General features: G+C 42.0%; 1 protein-coding gene across 2 annotated transcripts in view; it reads left to right on the top strand.

Annotated features, from left to right (window-relative positions):
* The window catches only part of ZNF462 (zinc finger protein 462), an 85,435-nt gene extending 60,586 nt beyond the window's left edge, over positions 1-24,849 (top strand). Inside the window, exons 8-13 of one of the 2 annotated variants that reach the window (XM_066604312.1) lie at positions 4,134-4,401; positions 7,608-7,744; positions 17,167-17,390; positions 19,467-19,581; positions 20,372-20,483; positions 22,957-24,849. In XM_066604312.1, coding sequence (XP_066460409.1) covers positions 4,134-4,401; positions 7,608-7,744; positions 17,167-17,390; positions 19,467-19,581; positions 20,372-20,483; positions 22,957-23,071 — 971 coding nt within the window. In that variant the 3' untranslated portion in view covers positions 23,072-24,849. The remainder of the gene's footprint in view (positions 1-4,133; positions 4,402-7,607; positions 7,745-17,166; positions 17,391-19,466; positions 19,582-20,371; positions 20,484-22,956) is intronic. The other variant, XM_066604313.1, reaches the window with a different exon arrangement.
* The last annotated feature ends 920 nt before the right edge of the window (positions 24,850-25,769 follow it).

Here is a 25,769-nt window from a genome sequence, read left to right as displayed (position 1 = left end):
CTAGTTTACTGTGCAGCACGAGACGCTCTTCATGGTATTTTCAGAGTATAGTATTTTATCATTTATTTTTGGAAACTCACCTAATTGCTGCGGCAAACATCTGTGTGAAACACATTTCACCGGAAAATGTCAACTTATAGATAAACTGCTTTTCCACGATGCACTTTTTTTTTTTCTGCTTTAAAGTGTAACATTAAACATTTTTTTATTATCTGTCTTAAAAAGTTGAATAAGTTTGTAAATACATTTAATTACTTATCAGGTTATTTTGTACTGACCCCGAATTATACTCTATATTATAGAAGGTAGCGCATTTATCTTGCTGCTAGTTATTATTGGATACAGTCAACAAGACTGGTGGTTAAGTATCCTTATAGTAGACTCCACACAGCATATTTCAAGCGGCTCTTGTAACCTGTGATGTACTGGGAACGCACATATGAGGCCGTATAAATCGTACTCTAAGGCTGGGTTCCCACGGGACGGAAATCTCGCATCATGGCCGCACCGAAAAGCCACGAGAGAGCCGCAGCTTCAAAACCAATGGCATTTTGCCGCAGGTTTTGGAGCGGTTCAGCCACCAGCATTCCATTGCAGCTTTCTTTCCCCATAGAGAGGAGTAAGGCCGCAGCGGAAAGAAAGAAAGAATTTACATGCTGCGGCTGTCATTACGCACCACATCGCCAGTTCCGCTTGGCTTTGCCGCGACGGATTGGCCGCCCCATATGGACAAGATTTTTGCAAAATCTCGTCCACACGGCCGGCTAATCCCTGGATTAAGAGCCACGGGCAGATTTGCCATCCAGAAATTCCACACGGAATTTCCGTGGCAAATCTGTCCCGTGTGAACCCAGCCATAAGCTGGCTTCACAGAGGCATGTCTGCATGCCGCAATGCGAAGAGAACAGAACCCATTGCGTATTGCGCACTTGTGTTTGGCTTCTATGGGGACCTATGCTGTGCAAATATGCAGAAAATTAGACCACGTCCAATTTTTTCTGTGCATGCGTCTGTAATGCGCACGCAAAATATGGAGATGGGAATGAACCCAGTGAAATCAATGGGTTCTAGTCTCTGCATGTTTGGCGCACATATATACCCGACATTTATACATTCGCATGTAGTGTGCGCCATTTTCTGGGCTCCTGTGTTGGACGGATCATATAGATGTAATTACATAATATTAAGGGCACATAGGATAATGGACGTATCTGACAGGTGTAGTTATGTTAGACCCTTTCCTCGTCCCAATACCAGATAGACGGCTCTGCTCTGCGCCAGTGTGGGTTATTGCATTATCTCCATAAGCAGTTTAAGCAAACTGTATTTTATGCAAGTCTGAATGATTACAACAGAGGGAGGGTTGCATATAACTGCTATAAAGGAAGTCCTGGCAGGGAAATAATGTGCTAATACTTGCTGGCATGTAAGAACTTGATTGTCAAGAACTGGAAAGTATTGGTTTAGCCATTTTTAAGTGAACAATCAATAAAGTTGTACCTTTCCTTGTAGATTAGACAAAGATGCCTTTGTTATATCAGCAGTTATTCTCTGAAAACTAAGTCAAAGTCGTCATATTATGTAATACGGTTGACATTAACCCCTTAATGACGCAGAACTTTTTTTTTTTATTTTAGTTTTTTTCCTCCTCCCTTTTAAAAAATTGTAACTCCTTTATTTATCCATTAACGTCCCTGTATGAGGGCTTGATGAGCATTCTGCCAGGACAGCCCTGGGCAGCATTCTGCCAGGACAGCCCTTTCAGAAGGCCCCCGGCTACCATGACACTCACACAGCTCCCTGCAATACAGGAGTGGACAAAAATATGGAAACATTGTACGAAATGCATGCCTTAAGTTACATGGGATTATAAATCATATTTCACAATACTACTAGTAAATTTTAACTATATCAATAAGACATGTAAAGACTGATTTGGAGGTAATATAACACAGATGCTGCCGGGCAGAAGTCAACATCTGCCTGGGCAACAAGGTTCCATCGGTCAGGGGTTTGAGCCATTCGGCAGCTGTTACCAGCTGGCTCAGAAAACCAACCAGAGCAGGGCAAGAGATGAAGTAAACACAAATTTGGCGGGAAAGCTCTCAGCTAAGCAGGGGTAAAAAAGGGCAGCTCAGTGCTCATAATTAAAACCCCATGCATTTCATATGGTGTTTCTATATTTTTGTCCACCACCTATATATATGGAATGGAAATCAATGTGCCAGCCCCAAAACAACAACGATAATCTGATTTACCCTGACTTTGAGAAATGGGCATTTTTTTTTCAAAGGGGTGCCCATGGCATGGTTCTCCTGTGTGTAATAAAGAATCTGCCCCTGATAAAAAACAAATACTACAGATTCCAATATATCAAATAGAAAATGCTGAACGCTCGTCTAGGAAACTAAGAAGTAAAGTAGATTTTCCTTCCTCCAAAGTTAAATATTATTAAGGTTGATTCATATATTGTATAGCACTGATTCTCATGTCCAGTCGACAAGTAACCACAACGGTGGGAGTTTTCATAGAGATTACCTGCGTGGCAGTAATGGTGTGTTTAGACGGAACGTATATTATTTACACAAAGTGAACACTAATCATTCAGTTTAAATGCGGGCCAAGGATGAGCGACATTCATGAGATTCTCATTCGTCGTTCAGTTTCAGCCGGTATAAAAATCAGCACCGGCTCGTTCACTCGTTGGGCAGTTTAATCACTGATCGTTCAAAGGAATGTGAAAACCGAACGATAAGTGAGCGAGAACTTGCAGTCTAAACACGCTACCCGAGCGTCAACGAGCTGGTGATGACAATGAGAACAACCATGAGCCTTCATAGCCTAAAGGCCCATTTAGACGCAACGATTATCGCTCAAGATTCGCTCAAAAGCCGTCTTTTGAGTGAGAATCATTGGGTCTAACTGCACTGACATTGTGCAGTTTCCATTAACGAACCGCGTTGTCTTTCAGCATGCTGAAAAAGAACGATCAGCCTTATCAGGAGTTAACAGCAGGATACAGCTGATACTATTGTTTTTTAGCTGGTATCCCGCTCCGTGAACACAGTCCTGGTATGAAGAACACAACGCTCCAGCTGTGTTCTTCATACTCTGCACGGAGCGCACAGCTGTATACCAGATGAGCGCTTCATGAACACAGCCAGGGTATGAAGAACACGGCGCTCCATTTGTGTTCTGCATACTCCGCTAACAGCTAAACGCTCCGCGAAGAGAACAGCTGGATGCAGAAGACCAGCAGCCCCGCTTGTCTTCTGCATACCCCGCTCAGAGCACAAAGTGATTGCTCAAAACTGTCAATCAAACTGATCACCTAGCCCTCTAAATGCACACAATGATTATCGCTTAAAATACATCTTTTGAGCGATAATCGTTGTGTCTAAACCAGGCTTTAAGTTTACATGCAAACACAATCTTTCAAGTGATTGAAAGTTTAAGCGAGCAATTTGCATAAAGTGTTAATGGACACTAATGTCCATTAACATTTTATCAGCTTCATTTGTATGTAAAAGGGCCTCTGGAAACTGTTTGCAGAGCACAGCTTAGGGGCTGAGCTCTGCACACAGCTGCATTGTTCTCGTTCAGGCTGTCGGCAGAATACCATGTAATCTCCCGGCAACCGCTGAGAACACAGCGTGCAGTCTGTGTTATCTCTCTGCGGCTGAATGATGGATTTTAAACTCACCTTAAAATCACCCTTCAGCCGAAAAGTGCACAATGGCCACATTTACATGCAGCGATTGTCACTCATTTGTGATCGTTCGACCGAATTTTCAGCGATAATCGTTACGGGTAAATGGGCTTTACATTGCCTCATGAAAATCAATGAAAATCAAAATATCATTCATCATTGAGGAAGTTGTTCATTGTTCAGTTTGAACAGCCTCCCCGTGCACGCCCAGAAGTCTTATCAAGACTGGTACTCAGCAATTGCCCATTGGCCGTCATTTTATACAAATAAGAAACATGTATTACAGAACGAGTCTGGCTTATATTTGCCTTGTAAATCAGGATTTTAACTTATGTTGCCCCGACTTTTGTTGTTTGATAACTGTTAATGTGTTTGTGCTCTCAGTAAGTTAATCTTTTGACCGTCTTCTTTTTGTCGTTCCCAGAATCATTATATGATGAGCCACCAGATGTTCAGCAGCAGCTCAATCATTACCAGTCAGCTGCTCAAGCCAGAAATAACAGTAACAGTAGCCCCGCTCCTCTTCCCGTGGCCGCCACAGCCTCTGAGCTAAAAGAAGAAGCCGTCCTTAACTGTGAATTTTGTGACTTCTCATCTGGTTACATTCAGAGCATTCGTCGTCACTATCGAGACAAACATGGGGGAAAGAAACTGTTTAAGTGCAAAGATTGCTCTTTTTATACATGTTTCAAGTAAGGAAAAAAACTTGAGCTTTTGAACTTTTTGTACTGTTAGTCTCGGCATGACTTAGCGGACCCTTGTAGACCAAGGATTTTGAAGAACATGTAGGATCATGCTCGTTTTTTCTAATATGTTTATCAGTGTCTGAAATTAGATTGATCTGCTCGGTAGGTTTCCATAAAAAGGTTGACATTGGTAAGGAGAGCACAGTTTCTGTAGATAAAGGCGAAATAGTACATTTAGGTAAAGAAACAATACTCCTAGATTACAAAATTCTAGTAGAAGAAAGACGCAAAAAAAAACACTGTTTGAGACGACCACCCAAAATGCCATTAAAAACATCGTCTCCTAGAGGCCTGGTCTTTACAGAGAAGATGGCCAGTAGGGGTTGTATACCTAAAAGTGAATATTGGTCATAAGAAATATGGTCTGGATGAAGTAGAACCGCATTCCCAATAGTATAAAGTAGCCAGTTATTAGTAAGGATCCTTTTTTAGACAAGCTGATTATTGTTTGAACGAGTGAGTGATGTCATCGCTAGCTTGGCCGCTCTTGTTCAGCCTCTTTAGGCAGGCAGATACATTGTTGCCTCATTCAAATGAGAATCGTTCAGATTTTCACATTCACTGCATAAATGAATGAGAGGGACAGAATGATTGCTGTTTAATCCGAACAGTAAGTGAACGAGCCAATGATGGTTTTTATGCCTGCATAAAATGAATGACGAAAAGTGAATGATAGCGTCTGGTTGTTGGCTCACGTTTAGACCAAACAATTATCATTCACTTTAACAACTTTTTGAACGATAATCATTCCATCTAAAAGCACCTTAAATCGGCCACATTTTGGACTGTTGTTACACATTCCTTCATTCTTCAAGGAGTTGTAGGGGAAAAAAACATTGATGCCGCTGAAGCCAATCATTGGCCGCAATGGTCACGAGCTTAAAGGGGTTGTCCCGCGGCAGCAAGTGAGGTTATGCACTTCTGTATGGCCATATTAATGCACTTTGTAATATACATCGTGCATTAAATATGAGCCATACAGAAGTTATTCACTTACCTGCTCCGTTGCTAGCGTCCCCGTCTCCATGGTGCCGTCCAACTTCAGCGTCTAATCGCCCGATTAGACGCGCTTGCGCAGATGGGTCTTTTCCCTTCGGCTCGGTCCGGCGGCAGCTGCGTTTTGGCTGCGCCCCCTTGTACGCGTCATCGCGTAGCTCCGCCCCATGACGTGTGCCGATTCCAGCCTCCTGATTGGCTGGAATCGGCACATGTGACAGGGGCGGAGCTACGCGATGACGCGTACAAGGGAGTTTAAAACCTTAGACTGTGCTGTCAGACAACAATGCACATCTCCGTGGACATATACAGTGGGGGAAAAAAGTATTTAGTCAGATACCAATTGTACAAGTTCTCCCACTTAAAGAGATGAGAGAGGCCTGTAATTGACATCATAGGTAGACCTCAACTATGAGAGACAACATGAGGAAACACATCCAGAAAATCACATTGTCTAATTTTTAACAAATTTATTTGCAAATTATGGTGGAAAATAAGTATTTGGTCAATAACAAAAGTTCATCTCAATACTTATTATATATCCTTTATTGGCAATGACAGAGGTCAAACGTTTTCTGTAAGTCCTCACAAGGTTGGCACACACTATTGCTGGTATGTTGGCCCATTACTCCATGCAGATCTCCTCAAAAGCAGTGATGTTTTGGGGCTGTCGCTGGGCAACACGGACTTTCAACTCCCTCCAAAGGCTTTCTATGGGGTTGGGATCCGGAGACTGGCTAGGTCACTCCAGGACCTTGAAATGCTTCTTAGGAAGCCACTGCTTCATTGCCCTGGCGGTGTGCTTGGGATCATTGTCATGCTGAAAGACCCAGCCACATTTCATCTTCAGTGCCCTTGCTGATGGAAGGAGGTTTGCACTCAAAATCTCACGATACATGGCTCCATTCATTCTTTCATGTGTACGGATCAGTCGTCCTGGTCCCTTTGCAGAGAAACAGCCCCAAAGCATGATGTTGCCACCCCCAGGCTTCACAGTAGGTATGGTGTTCTTTGGATGCAACTCAGCATTCTTTCTCCTCCAAACACGACGAGTTGTGTTTCTGCCAAGCAGTTCTACTTTGGTTTCATCTGACCATATGACATTCTCCCAATACTCTTCTGGATCATCCAAACTTCAGTTGGCCCCGGACATGTAATGGCTTCAGCAGGGGGACACGTCTGGCACTGCAGGATCTGAGTCCCTGGCGGCGTAGTGTGTTACTGATGGTAGCCTTTGTTATGTTAGTCCCAACTCTCTGCAGGTCATTCACTAGGTTCCTCCGTGTGGTTCTGGGATTTTTGCTCACAGTTCTTGTGATCATTTTGACCCCACGGGGTGAGATCTTGCATGGAGCCCCAGATTGAGGGAGATTATCAGTGGTCTTGTATCTCTTCCATTTTCTAATTATTGCTCCCACAGTTGATTTCTTCACACCAAGCTGCTTGCCTATTGCAGATATAGTCCTCCCCGTCTGGTGCAGGGCTACAATTTTGTTTCTGGTGTCCTTCGACAGCTCTTTGGTCTTCACCATAGTGGAGTTTGGAGTGTGACTGCTTGAGGTTGTGGACAGGTGTCTTTTATACTGATAACAAGTTCAAACAGGTGTCATTACTACAGGTAACGAGTGGAGGACAGATGAACCTCTTAAAGAAGAAGTTACAGGTCTGTGAGACCCAGAAATCTTGCTTGTTTGTAGGTGACCAAATACTTATTTTCCACCATAATTTGCAAATAAATTAGTTAAAAATCAGACAATGTGATTTTCTGGATGTGTTTTCTCATGTTGTCTCTCATAGTTGAGGTCTACCTATGATGTCAATTACAGGCCTCTCTCATCTTTTTAAGTGGGAGAACTTGTACAATTGGTATCTGACTAAATACTTTTTTTCCCCACTGTATATACATATAATGGAATACATGTGCAGCTCAAGGATCACATTTCAAATGAATGCAAATAAGAACTTTTCAGCACTTCAGGTATTAGGTCAAATGTTCTGCATGCCTTAATCTCTGGAAACCTGTTTGATATTATATTTACCTTTAACTTAGTTTAAAGATATTGCAACACTCTTAGAATGGATACCTCTTCTAACTTGAGTTGTGTACGGAAGACTTTGTGACTACTTAATCTAAATGTTTGATCTTCCTTCCGCAGATCTGCTTTTACTATGCATGTTGAAGCTGGCCATTCAGCTATTCCCGAAGAAGGACCCAAAGACCTTCGATGTCCTCTCTGTCTGTATCATACCAAATATAAACACAATATGATCGATCATATCGTCCTTCACAGAGGTAAATTATTTATTCCAGCATGTGCTGTTTTTTTATGCTGGATCATGTACATTCACTAATTATTCTTCCGAGTATATTTGGAAAATTAATCCTTACAATTATTTGTTTTCTCATATATTCATTTCTTATGAATCAAAATACTAACAACCACCTGTCTGGGACTGATGAATGACTGTGTGAGTTACATGTGATGATGTCACCATCATGTGATCAGTCGCCGGGGCTCTGAGCTCCGCCCCTGATCACATGACGGTGACGTCATCACAGGTCCTTCATTCCTGTGCACTGAATGGGGGATTATGGGAGGACTACATCCCCTACAAACCCCCATGGTCTCAGTTGCTATGGATACAGCAGTACTCAGTCTGGCAGCTTGTAGCTGCTTGTGAGACAGCTGCACACCTGTGTGGAGACTCCAATAAATGATACCTCACAAATGTCCACATACATATCTGGCAGTGTATACTGACCAACAACCTTGAAGCATAATCCTTCCCCACTATCTTCACATCTCCTAAACAAGATATCATGTCATCTCAAAGGCTAATGCCGCCAACACCAGTCCAGCCTTCATGTAATTGTGAACCGTTGTCCAGTGTTGAAACAAATCATCACTGTTTTGCAAACATGTCACCACAGAGGGTTCAACGCCGCCGTGAAGCTAATGCAGCTTACACGACACAGCGACAAGCCATGATTTCACCTCAGCTACCAGCTGAAGTTTGTAAATCTTGCAACGAAATATTTTGACCAACTCGAATCCCTTTCACTATAATTTATTAGTAAGTGGCACCCCCAGAAACGCTGGTACAAGTATTTTCATACTGGCCACTAGAGATGAGCGAACGTACTCGGTAAGGGCGATTTCGCAATCAAGCACCGCGATTTTCGAGTACTTCACTACTCGGGTGAAAAGTACTCGGGTGCGCCGGGGGGCGGGGAGAGGCGTGGGGGGTAGCAGCGGGGAACAGGGGGGAGCCCTCTCCCCCCCACTCCCCGCTGCAACCCCCTGCGCCGCCACGGCGACTCCCGAATTTTTTCGCCCGAGTACGGAAGTACTCGAAAATCGCGGTATTCGGGCGAAAAAGGGGCGTGGCCGAGCACATTTGCTCATCTCTACTGGCCATATAAACACAAACAAAATATTCTGAGTCATTTTGAATTTCCAACCTTTGACAGAAAATGTAACCTACAAGGCTTATTTAAAGGGGTTTTCCAAGATAATTTTTTTTAAGCAGCCCATCTTAAAAAAATAGATACAAAAACCTATACTCGCCCATCCTGGGTGCCTGCACTTCCAACACCACAACTCCATTCTGACGGGACTCTGTTTACGGGCTGCAGTCAGCTTGTTGACCGGATGTCATAGGCTGCTGCAGCCAATCACAGACCTCGGCAGTCAACCACTGAGGTCTGTAATTGGGTGTAGTCCCAGGAGGGAGAATGGAGTTGCAGCGCTGGAGCTGTGGGGATCGGTGAGTATAGGCTTTTTTATTTTTATTTTTTTTTAGCATGGGCAGCTTAATTTATCTTGGAAAACCCCTTTAAAATATTATTGGAAATATTTTCTTTAAACAACAGGAGAACAAATCACAGAATGGACAATATTTAAAACGTAACTATTACATCTGGCTTTATAAGTGATATAAATCCAGTTCTTTCAATACAAAAATCTTATCAGATTCATAGTAAATATTCAATATTAACAGGACATTAATGAGAACAGAAATAGACTTGGTACCATCTTACCACTAGTGTGACTGCTTAGGGTCATCTGAGTATCCTTCGTGGGCCATGACCGCTATTCCAGAAACAAGCCTTAAAATAGCATTTATAGCATTCCCTGGACCTAACACACGGTTTCCAGCCTGAATAGGGTGACATCATCTGGAGTTTCCTCCTACTAATAATTCACCCTAAAGCACCATGGTTCCAAATACAATGCTCAAAAAAAGTTCAAGGATTCTGGATTAACGAAAGATTCAAGTTGAAAATCCAAACTGATATAAATTGTGTAAATTTGTCGAGAATAAAATAACATATCAACAGTCAATGGAAATCAAAATCATCAACCTACCGAGGGAGGCATTCCAAATTACCCAGAAAATGAAGTTGTGTGAATTTCATTCCCCTGTATGTCCTTCATGTTGGGATTTTAATATGTCCCAATAAAGCCATAATGTTATGGATGCTGGATCCTTCTCTTGCTGTATTCTGCATTGTTACAGAATGTCCCGGAGGTTCTCAATTGGATTCATCTTTGACGAACGTTAGGGCCAGTCAGTGCCATCAATGCCTTTATCACCTAGGAACTGCCTACAAACTGATCATATGAGGTCAGGCATTGTCCTGCATGAAGAAGAACCCAGGGCCCATTGCACTGGAGCTAGGTCTGACAATGGCTCTGAGAACTTATTACATCAAGGCTTGTGCAACCCTCCAAAGATATGCCTCTCCAGACCATCACTAACCCACTGCCAAATTGGTCATTCTGGATGATATTGAAGGCAACATAATGTTCACTAGGGCATCTCCAGACTCTTTCACGTCTGTTTGCATCTATGAACAGAATGGGACAGGCCTGATTTACTGGCATATGCCAATCAAGCTGCATGCTACTGGGCTGTAAGTACAGGTCTCACTACAGGACGTTGGGCCTTCATGCCACCATCATGGAATCTGTTTCTGACAGTTGCAAACCAGTAGACCACTGGAGATCATTTTGTACAGTTCTGGAGGTTCTCCTCTTGTTCCTCCTCACACAAAGGAGTAGATGTCAGTCTTAATGCTGGATTGATGCCATTCTATTGCTTTTTTGAACTGTGTATTTCTTCCTTACACCTATTTTTACAAGAATGGTTCTAGCAGTGACAGATTGAGGAACATGTCCTCCTAAGTCTCCTTGCACCTTCTTTGTCCTCCTTCAGTGGCATTATATCCCTAGCAACCCGACTTCCAGACAAGACTCCACTGATCTGGTGGGTTGACTTGGTGTTAAGGAAAATATTAATCAATTTTTTGTAATAATAAATGGAATCCCCTTTCAGTGATTCAGTATAATGACTATAAGTATTCTTGTACTGGCACGGCAAAGTAAGACTACTTTCACACCTGTGCTAGGGATTCTGCTTTCCGGCTCTGTTTGGGGAGCAGGAAAGGGGAATCTACCATGGCTGAATGGTTCCGTCTCTGGACAGAACCGAACAGCGCCAGGTGGACCCCATTGACTATAACGGAGTCTGCCCGCTTCCCGCCCAGCTGCCCGGCTTTTGGGCAGAAGAAAAGTGCTGCATGCAGCGCTTTTTCTTCTGGTATTTGCAGCCACATATGTGATGGAACCTTCGGCCGGAGGTTTCAATGCAGATGTGAAACCACCCTAACTTAGCACAGAAGTTGCATTCCCCGCTGGACTGGACTGCACTCTTCTCAACTTACATGTCACTCTGATAATCACACATATGGCATACATTTACATAATATACTATATCCATCTTAAAATCCTAGTTGGTTAAATAGGTAGAGCTCCCATGTATAATGTGAACATTCAGGATAAAGTTGCTTCCATAAATATAGTCAGTAAAGAACACTGCTTCTTATATACATACTTTCATTAGATGTGTGCCAAAGATGTAAAGAAAAAAGGCCAAAAAATGAAAAGTAGATGATCGTTGAGTGTTTTGAAGCTTACAAGTATGCTTTTAGTCAAATGTGCTCTTATGTGCAATACTTGTGGCACTACCGCTGCCTTTGCAATGTTAATTCTCGGCAATCCTATTAGAGCTGTTACATCTTATTTGCATACGTTGGAAAGGAGTACACAACGGATAAAACAAGGTAATCCAACCCAAACTGTAAATCCATACTACCTTTCAGCAGTCGCCTAATTTGAATATACTAAAAGCATTAAACTTCTTAAAGGGGCCATCCAGCAATGCCACAAAATGGTTGTCCACACTCACAAAAAAGTGTGTACATCAGCAGTATTAATCTATGTCATTCATAAAAGCGTCAAGCATTCACTTAGGGCTCAGTCAGACGGGCGTTTTTAGCCGCGATTTGCGCATGCTCATGCGTCCGGCGATTTTTTAAAACCATTGCTTTGCAATGGTATCGGACACATGAGCGCTTTTTATGCGCTCGTCCGATAAATTATAGAACAAAAAATCGCAGATCGCACCTATCTGCGATCTGCGATTCCTGTTCTCTTCTCTATATGCGCTCAATGGGGCCGGCGGCAGCAGCGCCGACCCCATTGAGAACATATAGAAGACAAATCATTCTTCTCTGCCACAGCTGTAACAGCTGTGGCAGAGAAGAACGATGTTTGCCCATTGAATTCAATGGAGCGGCAATACAGCCGCTCCATTGAAAGCAATGGGCTGCCGGCGTGCGCGGGGTGAATTGTCGGGAAGGGGTTAAATATATAAACCCTTCCCTGCAATTCATCCTAAAATGTGTTAAAATAAAAAAAAATTGTATACTCACCTTTCCGCTGCAGCCGGAGTCCAGCCGCGGCCGCTGTCAGTTCTCCTGAACTGCTTCTCGGCACTATTCAGCCGGCGGGGCTTTAAAATCCCCGCCAGCTGAATGATCTGCCTCTGATTGGTCACAGCCTGACCAATCACAGGCCGGTTTCACTCACACACCCATTCATGAATTCATGAATGGGTGAGTGACTGCTGCCTCTCAGCGCTGAGCCAATCAGGGGCAGGTCTGACTCACATCCATTCATGAATGGGTGTGAGTGAGGCATGCCTCTGATTGGCTCAGCGCTGAGCCAATCAGGGGGCAGGTCTGACTCACACCCCCTTCACACCCACTGCAGGACGGCCGCTCGGAGCTCCGGCTGCCGGCAGGTGAGTATACAATTTTTTTTTATTTTTACACATTTTAGGATGAATTGCAGGTAAGGGCTTATATATTTAAGCCCTTACCGACAATTCATCCCGGGCTCGCCCGCAGCGCATTGCTTTCAATGGAGACGGCTGTATTGCCGTCTCCATTGAATGCAATGCGCTGGACAGCTCCGGCCCGTTTCTAATGAAACGCGGCTAGGAGCAGATTTTCGGGCGATTTGCGGGCGACTTGCGCGCACCGGTCACGCGATTTGCGGATGCGCATCCGTCATGCGATCCGCAAATCGCGCGAAAAAACGCCCGTCTGACTAAGGCCTTAATGTGCTGTTCTGTTTTCCTACTTTTTGTTGAGTATTTTTGTATGGGCAGTGGTTGGCCCTAGAGAAACGTGCACCCGCATATCCTACCCACAAGTTAAAAAAAACTCCTATCCATACAATATGTTGAAACGTATCGCAGGACAGGAGAATGCATGTGCTGTCCCTTTAAATGGAACCCTTCAAATGCATAATATGAAGGAGGAGGAGTTGAACAGATTGAAATACATATAATTGATACATTTAAACCTCTCATTACGTTGGGCATAGGAGTTCAGTCGGCGTTCCTAATTAGTCATTGAGAATCGGGACTGGACAGGCGTGCATACAGAGATAGCTGCCAATCACTGAGTAGGACCGCCCAACTGGACTCCTAAACCCAGAATGAGCGAAGACTTAAATGAATTACTAGTTCTGTATGAAAATAGGTGACAGTACAGAAATATAGCACTCACTGCCCGTGTCCAACGGGAGCGAATAAGAAAAAAGGCGCAGTCCAACATTCTTAAATAATGTATACATATAATGTATTTTCACTGTGGCAGAAGAATCATTTGCCTCCACACTATTTCACCGAAAAAAAGTTCAATCACTTCAGTTCTTTGGTAATTCTGTGTCCCTAATAATTTCTGCCAGGAATTACCTAACCTCGTTCCCCCCTATACCATTGAACAAATAATTAAAAAATGCAGCAATGTCTCCAGCCTACCTTCAAGGATTGAACTCAACCTCTAAACTAGAATATTACTTAAAAATGTAGTGGTGATTTCCAGTTTCTCCAGCTAAGTGATTTAGGGTATCTGGTAATTTGGTTCTTGATAAGGCTGCGTTATTGCAGCGGAAGCGCACACCATATCGACTAAAAAGTTCAAAAACGAGACCTACACGGGTTCAATATCCAAGGTCCACTCCAGGAAAACCCAAGGTGCACATATGGCTATTCATGCTATGTGAGCATATATCAAAAAAGGAATACAAATAATAAATGTATCAAAAGGGGCTTTTGTGCACAAACCATCTTCTTTAAATAACATAATACAATATCACCAGTAGAAACAAAAATGAGCTAACCAACAAATACTTTGGTTGCCAGCAAGGCAAACCTTGACAGCTTGGGACTGGTTCAATTTGAAAACAGCTTTCATATTGCAAAGTAGCTTAATTTCGATGATTTGGGCTGTGATTGATAACTTGGCACAACCCCTTTACACCATCATAAACCATTACTGTTATTATATGCATCTATTAGTTATAATACCATTAAATAACCCCAATGTGCATTTTAGCGGCAACTCCACTGTACTCTGATGTTGCAGAATATTTCCGCCATTCAATGGAGCATGCCATGCTGTTTTTCTCATGGATACATAAAGAAATGACACAAAAAACTCCATATGAAGGTATATGGAGGTACAGTAGAAGGCTCATGTACCTCTATGGAGGCATTATTTAAAAAGCACTTCCGAGGTCAGTTAAAATGAGTACCCAGCTAGCTGTGGGGTAATAAACAAAAAAATTACGCGGAAGGGCTGCAGAATAAGTTGGTGCTATACAAATAACAAGTCACTTCCCCCCCACCTTATGTCACTAGAAAGCGTTTGGATTGAGGAAATATGGAACTTTGATTCAATTTTATTTTTCGCTTACAGAATTTGCCATCTTCAGTTTCTAGTAAAGTCCCATCTGGTCACTTAAAGCGGAAAGTTATAGAGCAGGAAGAGGAGAGTAGATAGTTTGTTAGAAGAGTTCCAGTATAAATTGTAACTTACTCCTTTCATGACTAAGGGTCATTGAGTCCAGGTCACATTCTGTAGTTCTGGTATGCACTGCAATAAATGATATCTTTGTAACTGCTCTACGTATCATAACTATTTTTAGCTTTTTCCAAGGCATATAGGATTTTCATTGGCTTGATAGGTTCATTCAATTGAACATTCAATTTTTTTTAATTATGAGCAGGCAAATAATAAAACATGAAAATGGTAATTTTTCTCACTATAGTTTATTGATTACTAGTACGATTTGCATATAGGTGTGTTCAAAAAGTATCTAACCTTAATTTTTTGTGTGTAAACAAATGAAGCCAGGGAGGCGTGACTTGGTGCACCTATTTAGGTGACCCTAATGTGCATGCTTGGATTTCTTTCCTGTCTGCAGAAACTGTCAATCGCTATCTTAACATAGTAACATAGTATGTTAGACTGAAAAAAGACACGTCCATCCACTTCAGCCTTATCCCCACCCCCTCAAAGTGACCCAGAGGAAGTAAAAAAAAACATGAGTTAGAAGCCAATTTTCCTCATTTAAGGGGAAAAATCCCCTTAAATTATTCCAATTGCCAAGTCTGGCAATTGGAATAATTCCTGGATTACCGACCATTCTGAAGTAATTAGTTGTTATAACATATAATATTGTAACACTCAAGAAAGTCGTCCAGGCCCATCTTAAACTCTTTTAGTGAGTCCGCCTACCCCACATCCTCAGGCAGAGAGTTCTATAGTCTCACTGCCCTTACAGTAAAGAACCCCCTTCTCTGTCAGTGTAGAAATCTTCTTTCCTCTAGACCAGGGGTCCCCAACTCCAGTCCTCGGGGACCACCAACAGGTCATGTTTTCAGGATATCCTATAGTAAGAACACCTGTGGCAATGTCTGAGGCGAAGACAATAATTACATCACCTGTGCAATACTGAGGAAATCCTGAAAACATGACCTGTTGGCGGTCCCTGAGGACTGGAGTTGGGGAACACTGCTCTAGACGTAGAGGGCGCCCCCTTGTTACAGTCCCAGTCCTGGGTACAATAGATGATGGGAGAGATCTCTGTATTGACCCCATATATATTTATACATAGTTATTAATTGTCTTTTTTCTAAACTAAATAATCCCAATCTTGATCACCTCTCTGGGTACTGTAGTCCACCCGTTACGTTTATTACTTTTAGTTGTCCGACTTTATACCCGCTCAAGCTCTGATATGTCCTTCTTGAGTACCGGTGCCCAAAACTGTACACAATATTCCATGTGTGGTCTGACCAGTGACTTGTAAAGAGGAAGAGCAATGTTCTCGTCATGTGCCCCTAGATCTTTTTTGATGCACCCCATGATCCTATTTGCCTTGACAGCAGCCGCCTGACATTGGTTGCTTCAGTTAAGTTTACAGTTAATTATAACCCCCAAGTCCTTCTCCATGTCAGTGTTCCCCAGTGGTTTCCTATTTAGTGTGTAATGGTGACATGTATTTCCTCTGCCCATGTGTACAACCTTACATTTATCACTGTTAAACCTCATTTGCCACTTTTCTGCCCAAACTCCAACTAATCTTGGGAAAGTCCAGATACACAAGATGCAGTGACTCTCCCCAGTCCGGTCTAAAACTTACCTCTTCGTAGAAACTGAACAGATGGGTTTGACAGGAGCAATCCCTCACAAACCCATGCTGATATGGAGTTATATCTTGTTTATAACCTACTGCTAGTGCAGGTTATGTTGGCAAAAACCAAAGTGGCACACTTTGGAGTGGCTATTTCTTCATGGTGGATATTATATCTTTGTAGTTGATACACCAGCATCCATCAGCTGAGCACCCTCTCCCACCGGCAGCAGGCTTCTAATGTAGCGCAGAATAAAGCCACTTAACAGTTACTGTCAAAATATGTATGTGCGGTCATTAAAGTTGTTGAAGGTTCCAGCCTGTTGACCTGTAGTGTAGCGATTAGCACTTGTGCACCATTTCTGTTCCATTTCAAAGAATGACTGAATTAAAGGGCTTGCTTGCTTCGTCATGGCATTAGTTGGTATGACATACAGTATATTTAAAGTTATTGGGTTATGTAATCTCTCTGGTTGGATGTTTTAATATGGTTACTGATTTACTAGCTACTTTGGAATTTCAGAATTTCCTTGTCCTAGAACAGTGATAAGAGTACGATATTGACAGAATAGCTTTTGACTATAAAGAGTGACACAACACTAAACAACAGAAAGGCTTTTGTTGAGTTAGGAACTTCCCAGCAGTTCTGCTTTATCTCCGGTTTCTTGTTGTTTCAGCCACTTTGTTCCTTTGTGACTACTCAGACAATTACATAATTGATACACACTGTAGCACACAATATTTAGCCATTGTAATGGTCATTGTTGAAACAGGCTGCATTGTCTAAAATAAAGGCCCTCATACAGTTAAACGGGCAGGAATATTGTTGTGTAATTGTTTTGTATGTAACTTCAATGTCTCCTTTATGTCTTTGTTGCAGAAGAGAGAGTTGTTCCTATAGAAGTTTGCCGTTCCAAGTTGTCAAAGCAATTACAGGGAGTTGTGTTTCGATGTGATAAATGCACTTTTACCTGCTCAAGTGATGAAAGTCTACAACAACACATCGAGAAGCATAATGAACTGAGGCCCTACAAGTGTCAGCTGTGCTACTACGAAGCCAAACTGAACGAAGAACTGGATAGCCATCTAAGAGAGGAGCATAAGGTAGGAGTTACTTTCTCTGCAGGGCTATAAAGAAGGTCTCCAGAGATAAGCAGATTAGTCCCAACTTACTTCTCAATGTTTTATTGCAACTTGTTGAATACACTTTGAGTTAATGCTATTTTTTTCTAGAAACTAATGCAGGAATTAATTGTGTTATTTGAAAATATACAATGGGTCCGTACAGAGGCGTAATGTGAAGCTTCTGGGCCCCAATGCAAAATCTGTAACAGAGCCCCCAACTATAATGGTTTATTCAGAGATTCATAGAACTGGGATCCCTATTTGGAGATGAGAGGCCTAATTGGCCGCCTATGGTTTCTGGGCCTGGGTCTGGCCTCTGCATCCCCAATAGTTACACCCCTGGGTCCATACAGTTTTTAGACTCTTCCTTTTATTTTAGCATTTTGTTATGTTGAGGCCTGTTTTTACCCCATCATTCTGCACTAAATGCCCATAGTGACAAAGTGAGAACAGAATGTTTGAGATCTTTGTAAATTTTTTAAAAGTGAAAAACTAACATTTTGCATTGACATAAGTATTCAGACCCTTTGGTATGATATATGAAAGTTAGCACTGGGGCCTCCCATTTCACTTGATCGTCTTCGGGATGCTAATACATCTTGATTAGATTCAACCTGTGGTAAATTCAATTGATTGGACATCATTTTAAAAGACACACCCCTGTTTATAGAAGGTTTCACAGCTCACAATGTATACAAGAGCGAAAACCAGGCCATGAAGAGGAAAAGAACTGCATGTAGTTCTCAAAGCAGAATTGAGGCATAGATATGGAGATGGCTACAGAAATTTCTGCTGCACTGAAAGTTCCCAAGAGCACAGCGGCCTCCATAATTCTTAAATGGAAGAAGTTTGGAACAATCAAGACTCTTCCTAGAGCTTGGCGACCCACCAAACTAAGTAATCGGGGAAGAAGGGCCTTGGTAAGGGACGTGACTAGAGATCAGCGAGCACTCTCGGATAAGTCAGTCACTTGAGCGAGCCTCACTCTTCTCGAGTAATTGCATTCTTGTACGAGCGTGCTCGGGGGGGGGGGGGGGCGTGAGTGAGCGGGGGGAGGAGAGAGAGATCTCTCGCACTCTCTCACCCATTATCCCCCGCCGCCCCCCCGAGCACGCTCGGTCAAGAATGCAGGTACTCGAGAAGAGCGAGGCTCGCTCGAGTAACTGACTTATATAAGCGTGCTCACTCATCTTTAGAGGTGACCAAGAACCCTCAGTCACCAACTAAGCTTCAAAGATCTTGTGTGCAAATGGGAGAAACTTCCCGAAGGTCAACCATCACTGCAGCACTCCACCAATCTGAGCTTTTTGACAGAGTGGCCAAAAAAAGACTCTCCTCAGTAAAAAAAAACACATGAAAGCCCACCTGGAGTTTGCCAAAAAGCAAACCTTCAAACAGCTCTAAAAATGGTCTGGTCCTGGAATGTGGTGAGACAAAAAAAAAAAGGTTTTGGCAGAAAAAAAGTGTTTATATTCTGCAAAAGTAGTAAACCTCAATACATTTGATATTGTCATCATTGCAAGGACCCTTACAATAAACGTAACATAATATTTATACCACATGGTGAATATCGTCAAAATAAATCTCTAAAAAGCAATGGTGAAATTGTTTTTTTTTCCATTGCCCCCAGTAAAAAATTAATAGGAGATAGTCAATACATTGTATGTATGTAAATTGGTTCTTGTACAAACTAGACATCGTCTTGCAAAATACAAGGTCTCATACAGTTACATGGTAAAAAACAATAAGACCGCTGTAACAGGGGAAACAAGCTACTGGCTCTTAAGACTAAAATTAGTCAATGAGGGGTTAATTGGATTTATGTGCCAAATATATTTACATGAGATATACATTCAAAATCTACAATAAAAAGTGACAATTAAAAACAAGTGACAATTTTAATGTGACTGTTGGAGTTAATTCACTGATGGATCTTGAACATGGGAAGGATTTGAAACACAAGACACTGGAAAGTTGCAAAACTTTTCATTACTAAGGGATTATCCAGACTGTCTTCCATTAATTGCTGTTCCCATATTTGTTGCTGTATTACAGGTGTGCCGTAACTTCGAACTAGTTGGGTTAGTTAATTTGGATCAACTGGAGCAGATGAAAGATAAAACTGAAACGTCAAGCAGTGATGAAGAAGAAAGTGCGACTAAGATAGGAGGTTGGTGACTGTTTAAGTATATAAAGACATGTTAGCTGCGGTCACATCATGGGCCGCTTGCCCATCCAGTCAACTTGCCTTCAGCAGGGAATGCTCCGCCAGAACAACTAAGACTGACTGCACTAAATATGGGAGGAAGAGTGCCGTCCACTTTAGATATCCGTCGGCCGAACAAATGTTTGAATGACTGCTATTCCTCCTGCCCTTTCCTCTATACACGTCTACATGTGATGTCAATGGGAGGAGCCACTGACAGACACCCCTGGAATACAAAAGATGATTGCAGCAACACCTAAAACATGGAGTGCAGCAATAAGGGAAGAAATTACTTAATTGCACTCCTCTAATTTTAGGGGACTTAGGATCCTGCTAAGATATTCCATACTTTTTGATTAGAAAGGGTCTGGTCATCGGAAACCCTACTGATCCCGAGACCTATGGGCTTAGGATCCCTTTAGTATTTTCCCTGCATATTGCATTAACACTGTTAAGTGAACTGCAATGTGAATGGAGCTGCAGTACCCACAGATCACATACTCATCTATGGCACTGTGCTGGGGGGAAGTCAGAGGGAGCCACGGGTGACATGGACCCTAGCTGTTGGTGAGGGTCCCATCAGACCGACCCCATCCATCAGCATGTGACAGCATATCTTAGTTATAAGCCACCACTTTCTACTGCTGGAAAACCCCATTTTATTAGTCCGGAAAGTGATCCATCCCAATAATGGCGATTGGTTATAAAGTCCTGTACATTATAATGAATGCTTTTTATTCTGTCACTCCTGCAGAATTGTCTGACATCCAAGCTACTGTTAATGAAAAACGTTTTCCATGTGAATTCTGTGGGAGGACGTTTATGCTCAACACTGAATGGGAACGGCATGTTTTAAGACATGGCATGTAAGTCAGATATTGGCACTTGTCACACAACTACACATTAAAGGGAATCCGTCACCATCTTTTTCCAACCTTCTATGAGGGCAGCATCAGGTAATGACAGAGACACTGATTACAGCTATATGTCTGCTGTGGGTATTGGGGCTGTAGTCTGGGAGAAACTTGTATTTTACTTGTAGCTAACAGACACAGGAAGTAGTCTAGGATATTCAATCAGCTAGCCCCGCCCACGCCAGCACTCTGATTGCTGTGTATCTATTACTGTGCACAGGAAGACAGCTGTCAATCAGTGGCTGGAGGACAGGGTGAGTGCAGTTAGCAACAGCTCATGAATATTGAGGACTACCAGGTTTTACCCGAAAAGAAGATGCTGTCTTATATTATTTTTTGCCCCAAAAGAGGCTCCAGGTCTTATTTTCGGGTTATGTCTGATTTTACCTACCTAGCAGCAGCAGTCCGGGTCCCTTCCACTGGTCTCCGAAGTTCCGTAGCGCTGCTGCGCTTCCTCCACTTCGTGGCCACCAATAGAACATCACTTCCTGGTTGCAGCGTTCCTAAATCCTGCCTCCAGGGAGCGATGGCTCTGATTGGTTCAGCAAGAGCTACTCTCAGCCAATTACAGCCTTCGCATTGGTTCAGCGAACGCTGCATTGATTGGTTCAGCGAGCGCTGCTCCATCACTTCCTGGAGACAGGATTTATGAACCCCGCCACCAGGAAGTGATGTTCTATCAGTGGCCAAGGAGTGCAGGCTGCGCCACAGAGCTATGGAACTTCAGAGAGCAGTGGGAGGGACCCAGACTGTACCTGCTAAGTTATGTATCCTTTACGTTATTATATAGTCTGGTTAGGGCTTATTTTCAGGGTAGGGCTTGTATTTTGAGCCTCCCCAAAAATAGCCAAAAATCAGGGCATGACTTATTTTCGGGGTAGGTCTTATTTTCAGGGTGGAAACAGGGTACTTCCTGTAATCCTCTGTGTCTGATAATAATAAAATACAAGTTTCTCTTAAATTACAGTACAGATACACAAAGTTGATATATGACTATAATTATCTTGCTGATCTCAGAGAGAGCTTCAAAAAAGATGATGACAGATTCCCTTTAAACCCATACTTGGTGGACAATAATCACTATGTGTCACATTTCTGATGTATATTGTGTGATCACGCTGTGTTGTATTCATGCATGTCAACATGAATTTAGACTTTTCCTGGTACTCAGGCTCCTCTCACCTGTAAGGGATGTTGGTGAATTATTGTTCTCAGCTTCTTGATGAATGCAAAACATGTTTAGCGATTGCCCTAGCCCCATGCAATCAGTTAGTGTTGGGAAAAGTCATAGCAATTAAAGCTAATCCTTATAAAATAATGCGGAGTGTAAACTAAAGCTTAACTATATTCTTGTTAGCATTAAAATATTAATTGGTCCAGTCAGTTTAATTAATGGATTTGCTTTCTTCAAAACTGAACATTTAATTATTTCATTGTCTACATTTAACAAAATGTACAACAGTGATTCGATCAATTTCTTTCAAAGGGATTATTGGGTGGTTTTACATTTGCGTTGGGGATTCTTCTTTCCTGCTCCGTTCGGGGAGCAGGAAGGGGAATCCCCGTGGCTGAACGGTTCTGTCTCTGGACGAAACCGAACAGTGCCAGGCAGGTCCTATTGATTATATTGGGGTCCGCCCGCTTTCCTCCCAGCTGCCCGGCTTTTGGACGGAATCTGCGACGGAACTTCCGTTTGAAGGAGCAAGTGACGTCACCGCTAACTCAATCGCTCTTGTGCAGCTCGTTTAGACAGGCAGATACATCGTTGATTTGTTCAGTCCCTAGTGTGAGAAGTTGCCTGATATCGACTAAACTATCACATATACCTTCTCTGACCATTTCTTTTTTGGTAGATTAATGCATAAATTACTTACTGGCCGGCAGCTAATTCTAAGTAATTCTATTATTGACTTTTTCAGATATTAATAAACATTGGTTTCAATCAATTACATTTTGACTGGGTTCCCGATTCGAGTGCTTGACTTAGAGCCAACATTTTTGTGTGTTTTCTTGTTTTTTCTTTTTTTGTCTGCTTTAGGTTTCTTGAAGTCCTTTTTACGTCTGAAAAAAAACATAAGACAACTAATTAAGGCCAATTTCACATTTGCGTTGGAACCTCCCGTTCGGAGGTTCCACTGTAGATCTGGTCAAAAGCCAGGCAGTTGAGCGGAAACCCAATGTACCCTATTATAGTCAATGGGGTCCCTTCAGCGCTGTTCTGTTCCATCCTAAGACGAAGCCGTTGGGCCTCAGGGATTCCCCTTTCCTGCTCCCTGAACAGAGCAGGAAACCAGAACCACCGATGCAGATGTGAAACCAACCCAATATACCATTAATGAAATGGAACATTATTATATTTAGTAGTGAACAGTGAACATATGTTGCTTGTTTTCCATACTCTTCTGATGAGCCCTTTTATTTACAGGACTGTTGGTGGAAACCAAAACGAGAGCATGGAAATCAGAATGCCAAAAGAAAATCTTGGGGACACCTATAGCAACATGAAACTAGAACCTCATGTTTTAAAAACTTCATGGTGACCAAAAAAGAAGAGTTACTTCTGGAGATGTGACTAGGATTGGGGTGAACCCCAATACAACCGTTTTAAGTACACAAAAAGCTGCTTTTAGGACTTAAAACATCAGTTTTTTTCCAAGCACTGGTACTCCTGCAGGTGTTTTCTGTATTTAACGTTCATTTATTTAAAGAAGGAACTGAGTCGCTCAGAGAAATCACTACGCATCTTGTCTGTTCATTCTTTTCTATGAACTACATTGATGCGGGGACTAACAAAAAGGACTGATGTAAAAGTCTGGTACAGAACTTTCACATAGGAATGACTAATACAGTGTGGCAAAGGCAAAAAAACCCACAATTTTTGGGACAACTTTTTAATACCAACTTTCCATACTTCGGTCCTAGAGACAATAAAGACAAGCATTACAGTTTTCTTAGTTTTCTGCAGTGGTCACCAAAATTTCTAGTACCTCAAGAAAAACTTTTCAAGGGAATTCTACCCACACTGCTTTCCCAGGAGGATGAATGTCGAGCAGGCTTATGGGAAATGGAGAACAAAAATAACTGAATGCGTGCAAATGGTCAAGATGTCCTTCTTGATGATCTTTTCACGAGCTTTGTTTTAAAATACTGTGACTATTTTTTTTTTTATATGTAAAAGATAAATTGAAAAAAAAAAAAGTTAAAAAAATGTTAAACTATTAGGGATTACTTTGTAAATGATCACTTTTTTTAGGAAATGGTAGGGTATTCCAGTCTGTCTTCATGCTGACTTATCCAGTAGGCCTGCTGATTCATTTCCGTTTAGTACTTCAATAAACAAAAACAGCACAATTCTTAATTGATCCATTATTACTCTCGGAATTTGTGTGCTGTAATGTCTAACAAGCGTTTTCGATGAAACCTCAGCCATTCACGCAAGTATACCTGATGCTTGCTATTATTTTCAGACGGTTGGGGTACGACCACACGGGACTCAGTTTCCGCAGCTGAAAATCCACAAAAATCGGCATATGTTGCATGAAAATTTACCATGGATTTTGGGGTGAATTTGCTGTAAATTTCGCCCTACGTATTGCATTAAACATTGGCATGCATAGATTGCAAATTGGCTTTGAAGGGCAATTCACAATGCAGTTTTTTTACAACTAATACCCCATTTACACGGGACAAGCTGTTGGGCAAACGATTTCCGGTAGCTCATCCCAATGATGCTCGCACCCCTAACAACTGAAAATGCTTCCGGAATGGAGGTGGAGCGGCCGGTGAGTGTTCTCCGTCCCATCCACCTCTATTCACAGTCATTCAGAAGTGATGACTGCTGTTTACACTGAACGGCGCGTAGTTCAGTTTTCTGCGTGCCGACACCGAACGACTGAACAACTCTAGTTCAATCGCTGCATGCATTTACACGGGACAACTAATACTCCAATTCCCACCGGTGCGTGAGAATTTGAATGACTCTCAACGATGATCGTCCCATGTTAATACTGTTACTGTCAACCCAATCCCACTGCGGAAAATCTGTAGCACTTACACCCGGTGTGGATGTACCCTTCTTCGTCTGGAGATAAATGCAAAAATATTGGGTGAAAAAACTCTCTGTTCTTGCTGATAAAATACCAAAAATTAAATGGCTACCATACAACAAACCTACATGCATACAGAACATACATCTTAATTTCCTGACTTTATCCAACACCACCCATCGTTATGTACAACTGCTATTTTGTGTAAAATGTAGATTCATTTCCCTTGTAATATATGTTGCACTTTTTCTTAGAAAATGTTTTTTTTTTTTTAATAATAACATTATTATTATTCTTGTTATACTTCCAATTTAAGTCGTGTTCATCCAACTGTTGGCAAGAAACTCGTTCTTGAGTTGCTGTAATATATCCCCTACCTCATTCCTTCTCTTGTGAATGGTAATCATTTCAGGTTTTACCCTGCTGGAAACTTTGTAAATCCAATTTTTTGTGTTTTGGAAGGTTGGCATAAAATCGTTATATACAGAATATATAATGCATCATTTTTGGCTGACTTTCCAAATGAATAATTTATACTTAACAGCCACAGCTCCGTTGTACTTCGTAAGAAAATGAAGACCTTTGTAGATTTGTCGGAAGAAGACATGGACAAGAAAAAGTGGTCTTATAGCAATCAATCCGATTCTGACTTTTTTTTTCACACGGTCTTCAAAATCGGCACCGAGTTTTCTTTGCACTTCCTTTCGGAAATATCCAACTAACTGTAGCTTGATGGAAATCATTGCTTGCAAGACAACATTTAGAATTGAAGAAGCCGGGGTCTTTTCAAAGCAGGATGTGGGATCCGACGACAAAGGTCATTTGGCAACTTGACATTTTCAGGAGTATCTTGAGGTTGTCTTAGTTGCATGGGAAAATAGTTTCACCGTCTATACGTTCTACTTCTCATCCAATCTCCGGCTGCACTTTCAGAAATGTTACAATGCAAGAAAGGGTTTCCAATGTCAATCAGCAATTTCTAAACAAGTTCTAATTCTAGAAGGAATTTTTTTTTTCACACTGAAACTTGCAACATGCTAATTGTCTTTCTTTCAAGCTCCTTGTACCTGTTGTACGGACGGAGTAGTTACCAAAAATGAGTTGTGATGTGTGTTAATCACTACTTTATTTTTTAAGTAATATGTAAATATTGTAATCCATTGCAGTTTGCTTTGCTAACCTCTTATTAAAC

Source organism: Eleutherodactylus coqui, chromosome 5, assembly GCF_035609145.1.
Source record: "Eleutherodactylus coqui strain aEleCoq1 chromosome 5, aEleCoq1.hap1, whole genome shotgun sequence".
Classification (NCBI taxonomy): domain Eukaryota; kingdom Metazoa; phylum Chordata; class Amphibia; order Anura; family Eleutherodactylidae; genus Eleutherodactylus; species Eleutherodactylus coqui.
Note: the sequence above shows the minus strand (reverse complement) of the source record. Positions and strands in the feature narration are given on the sequence as shown.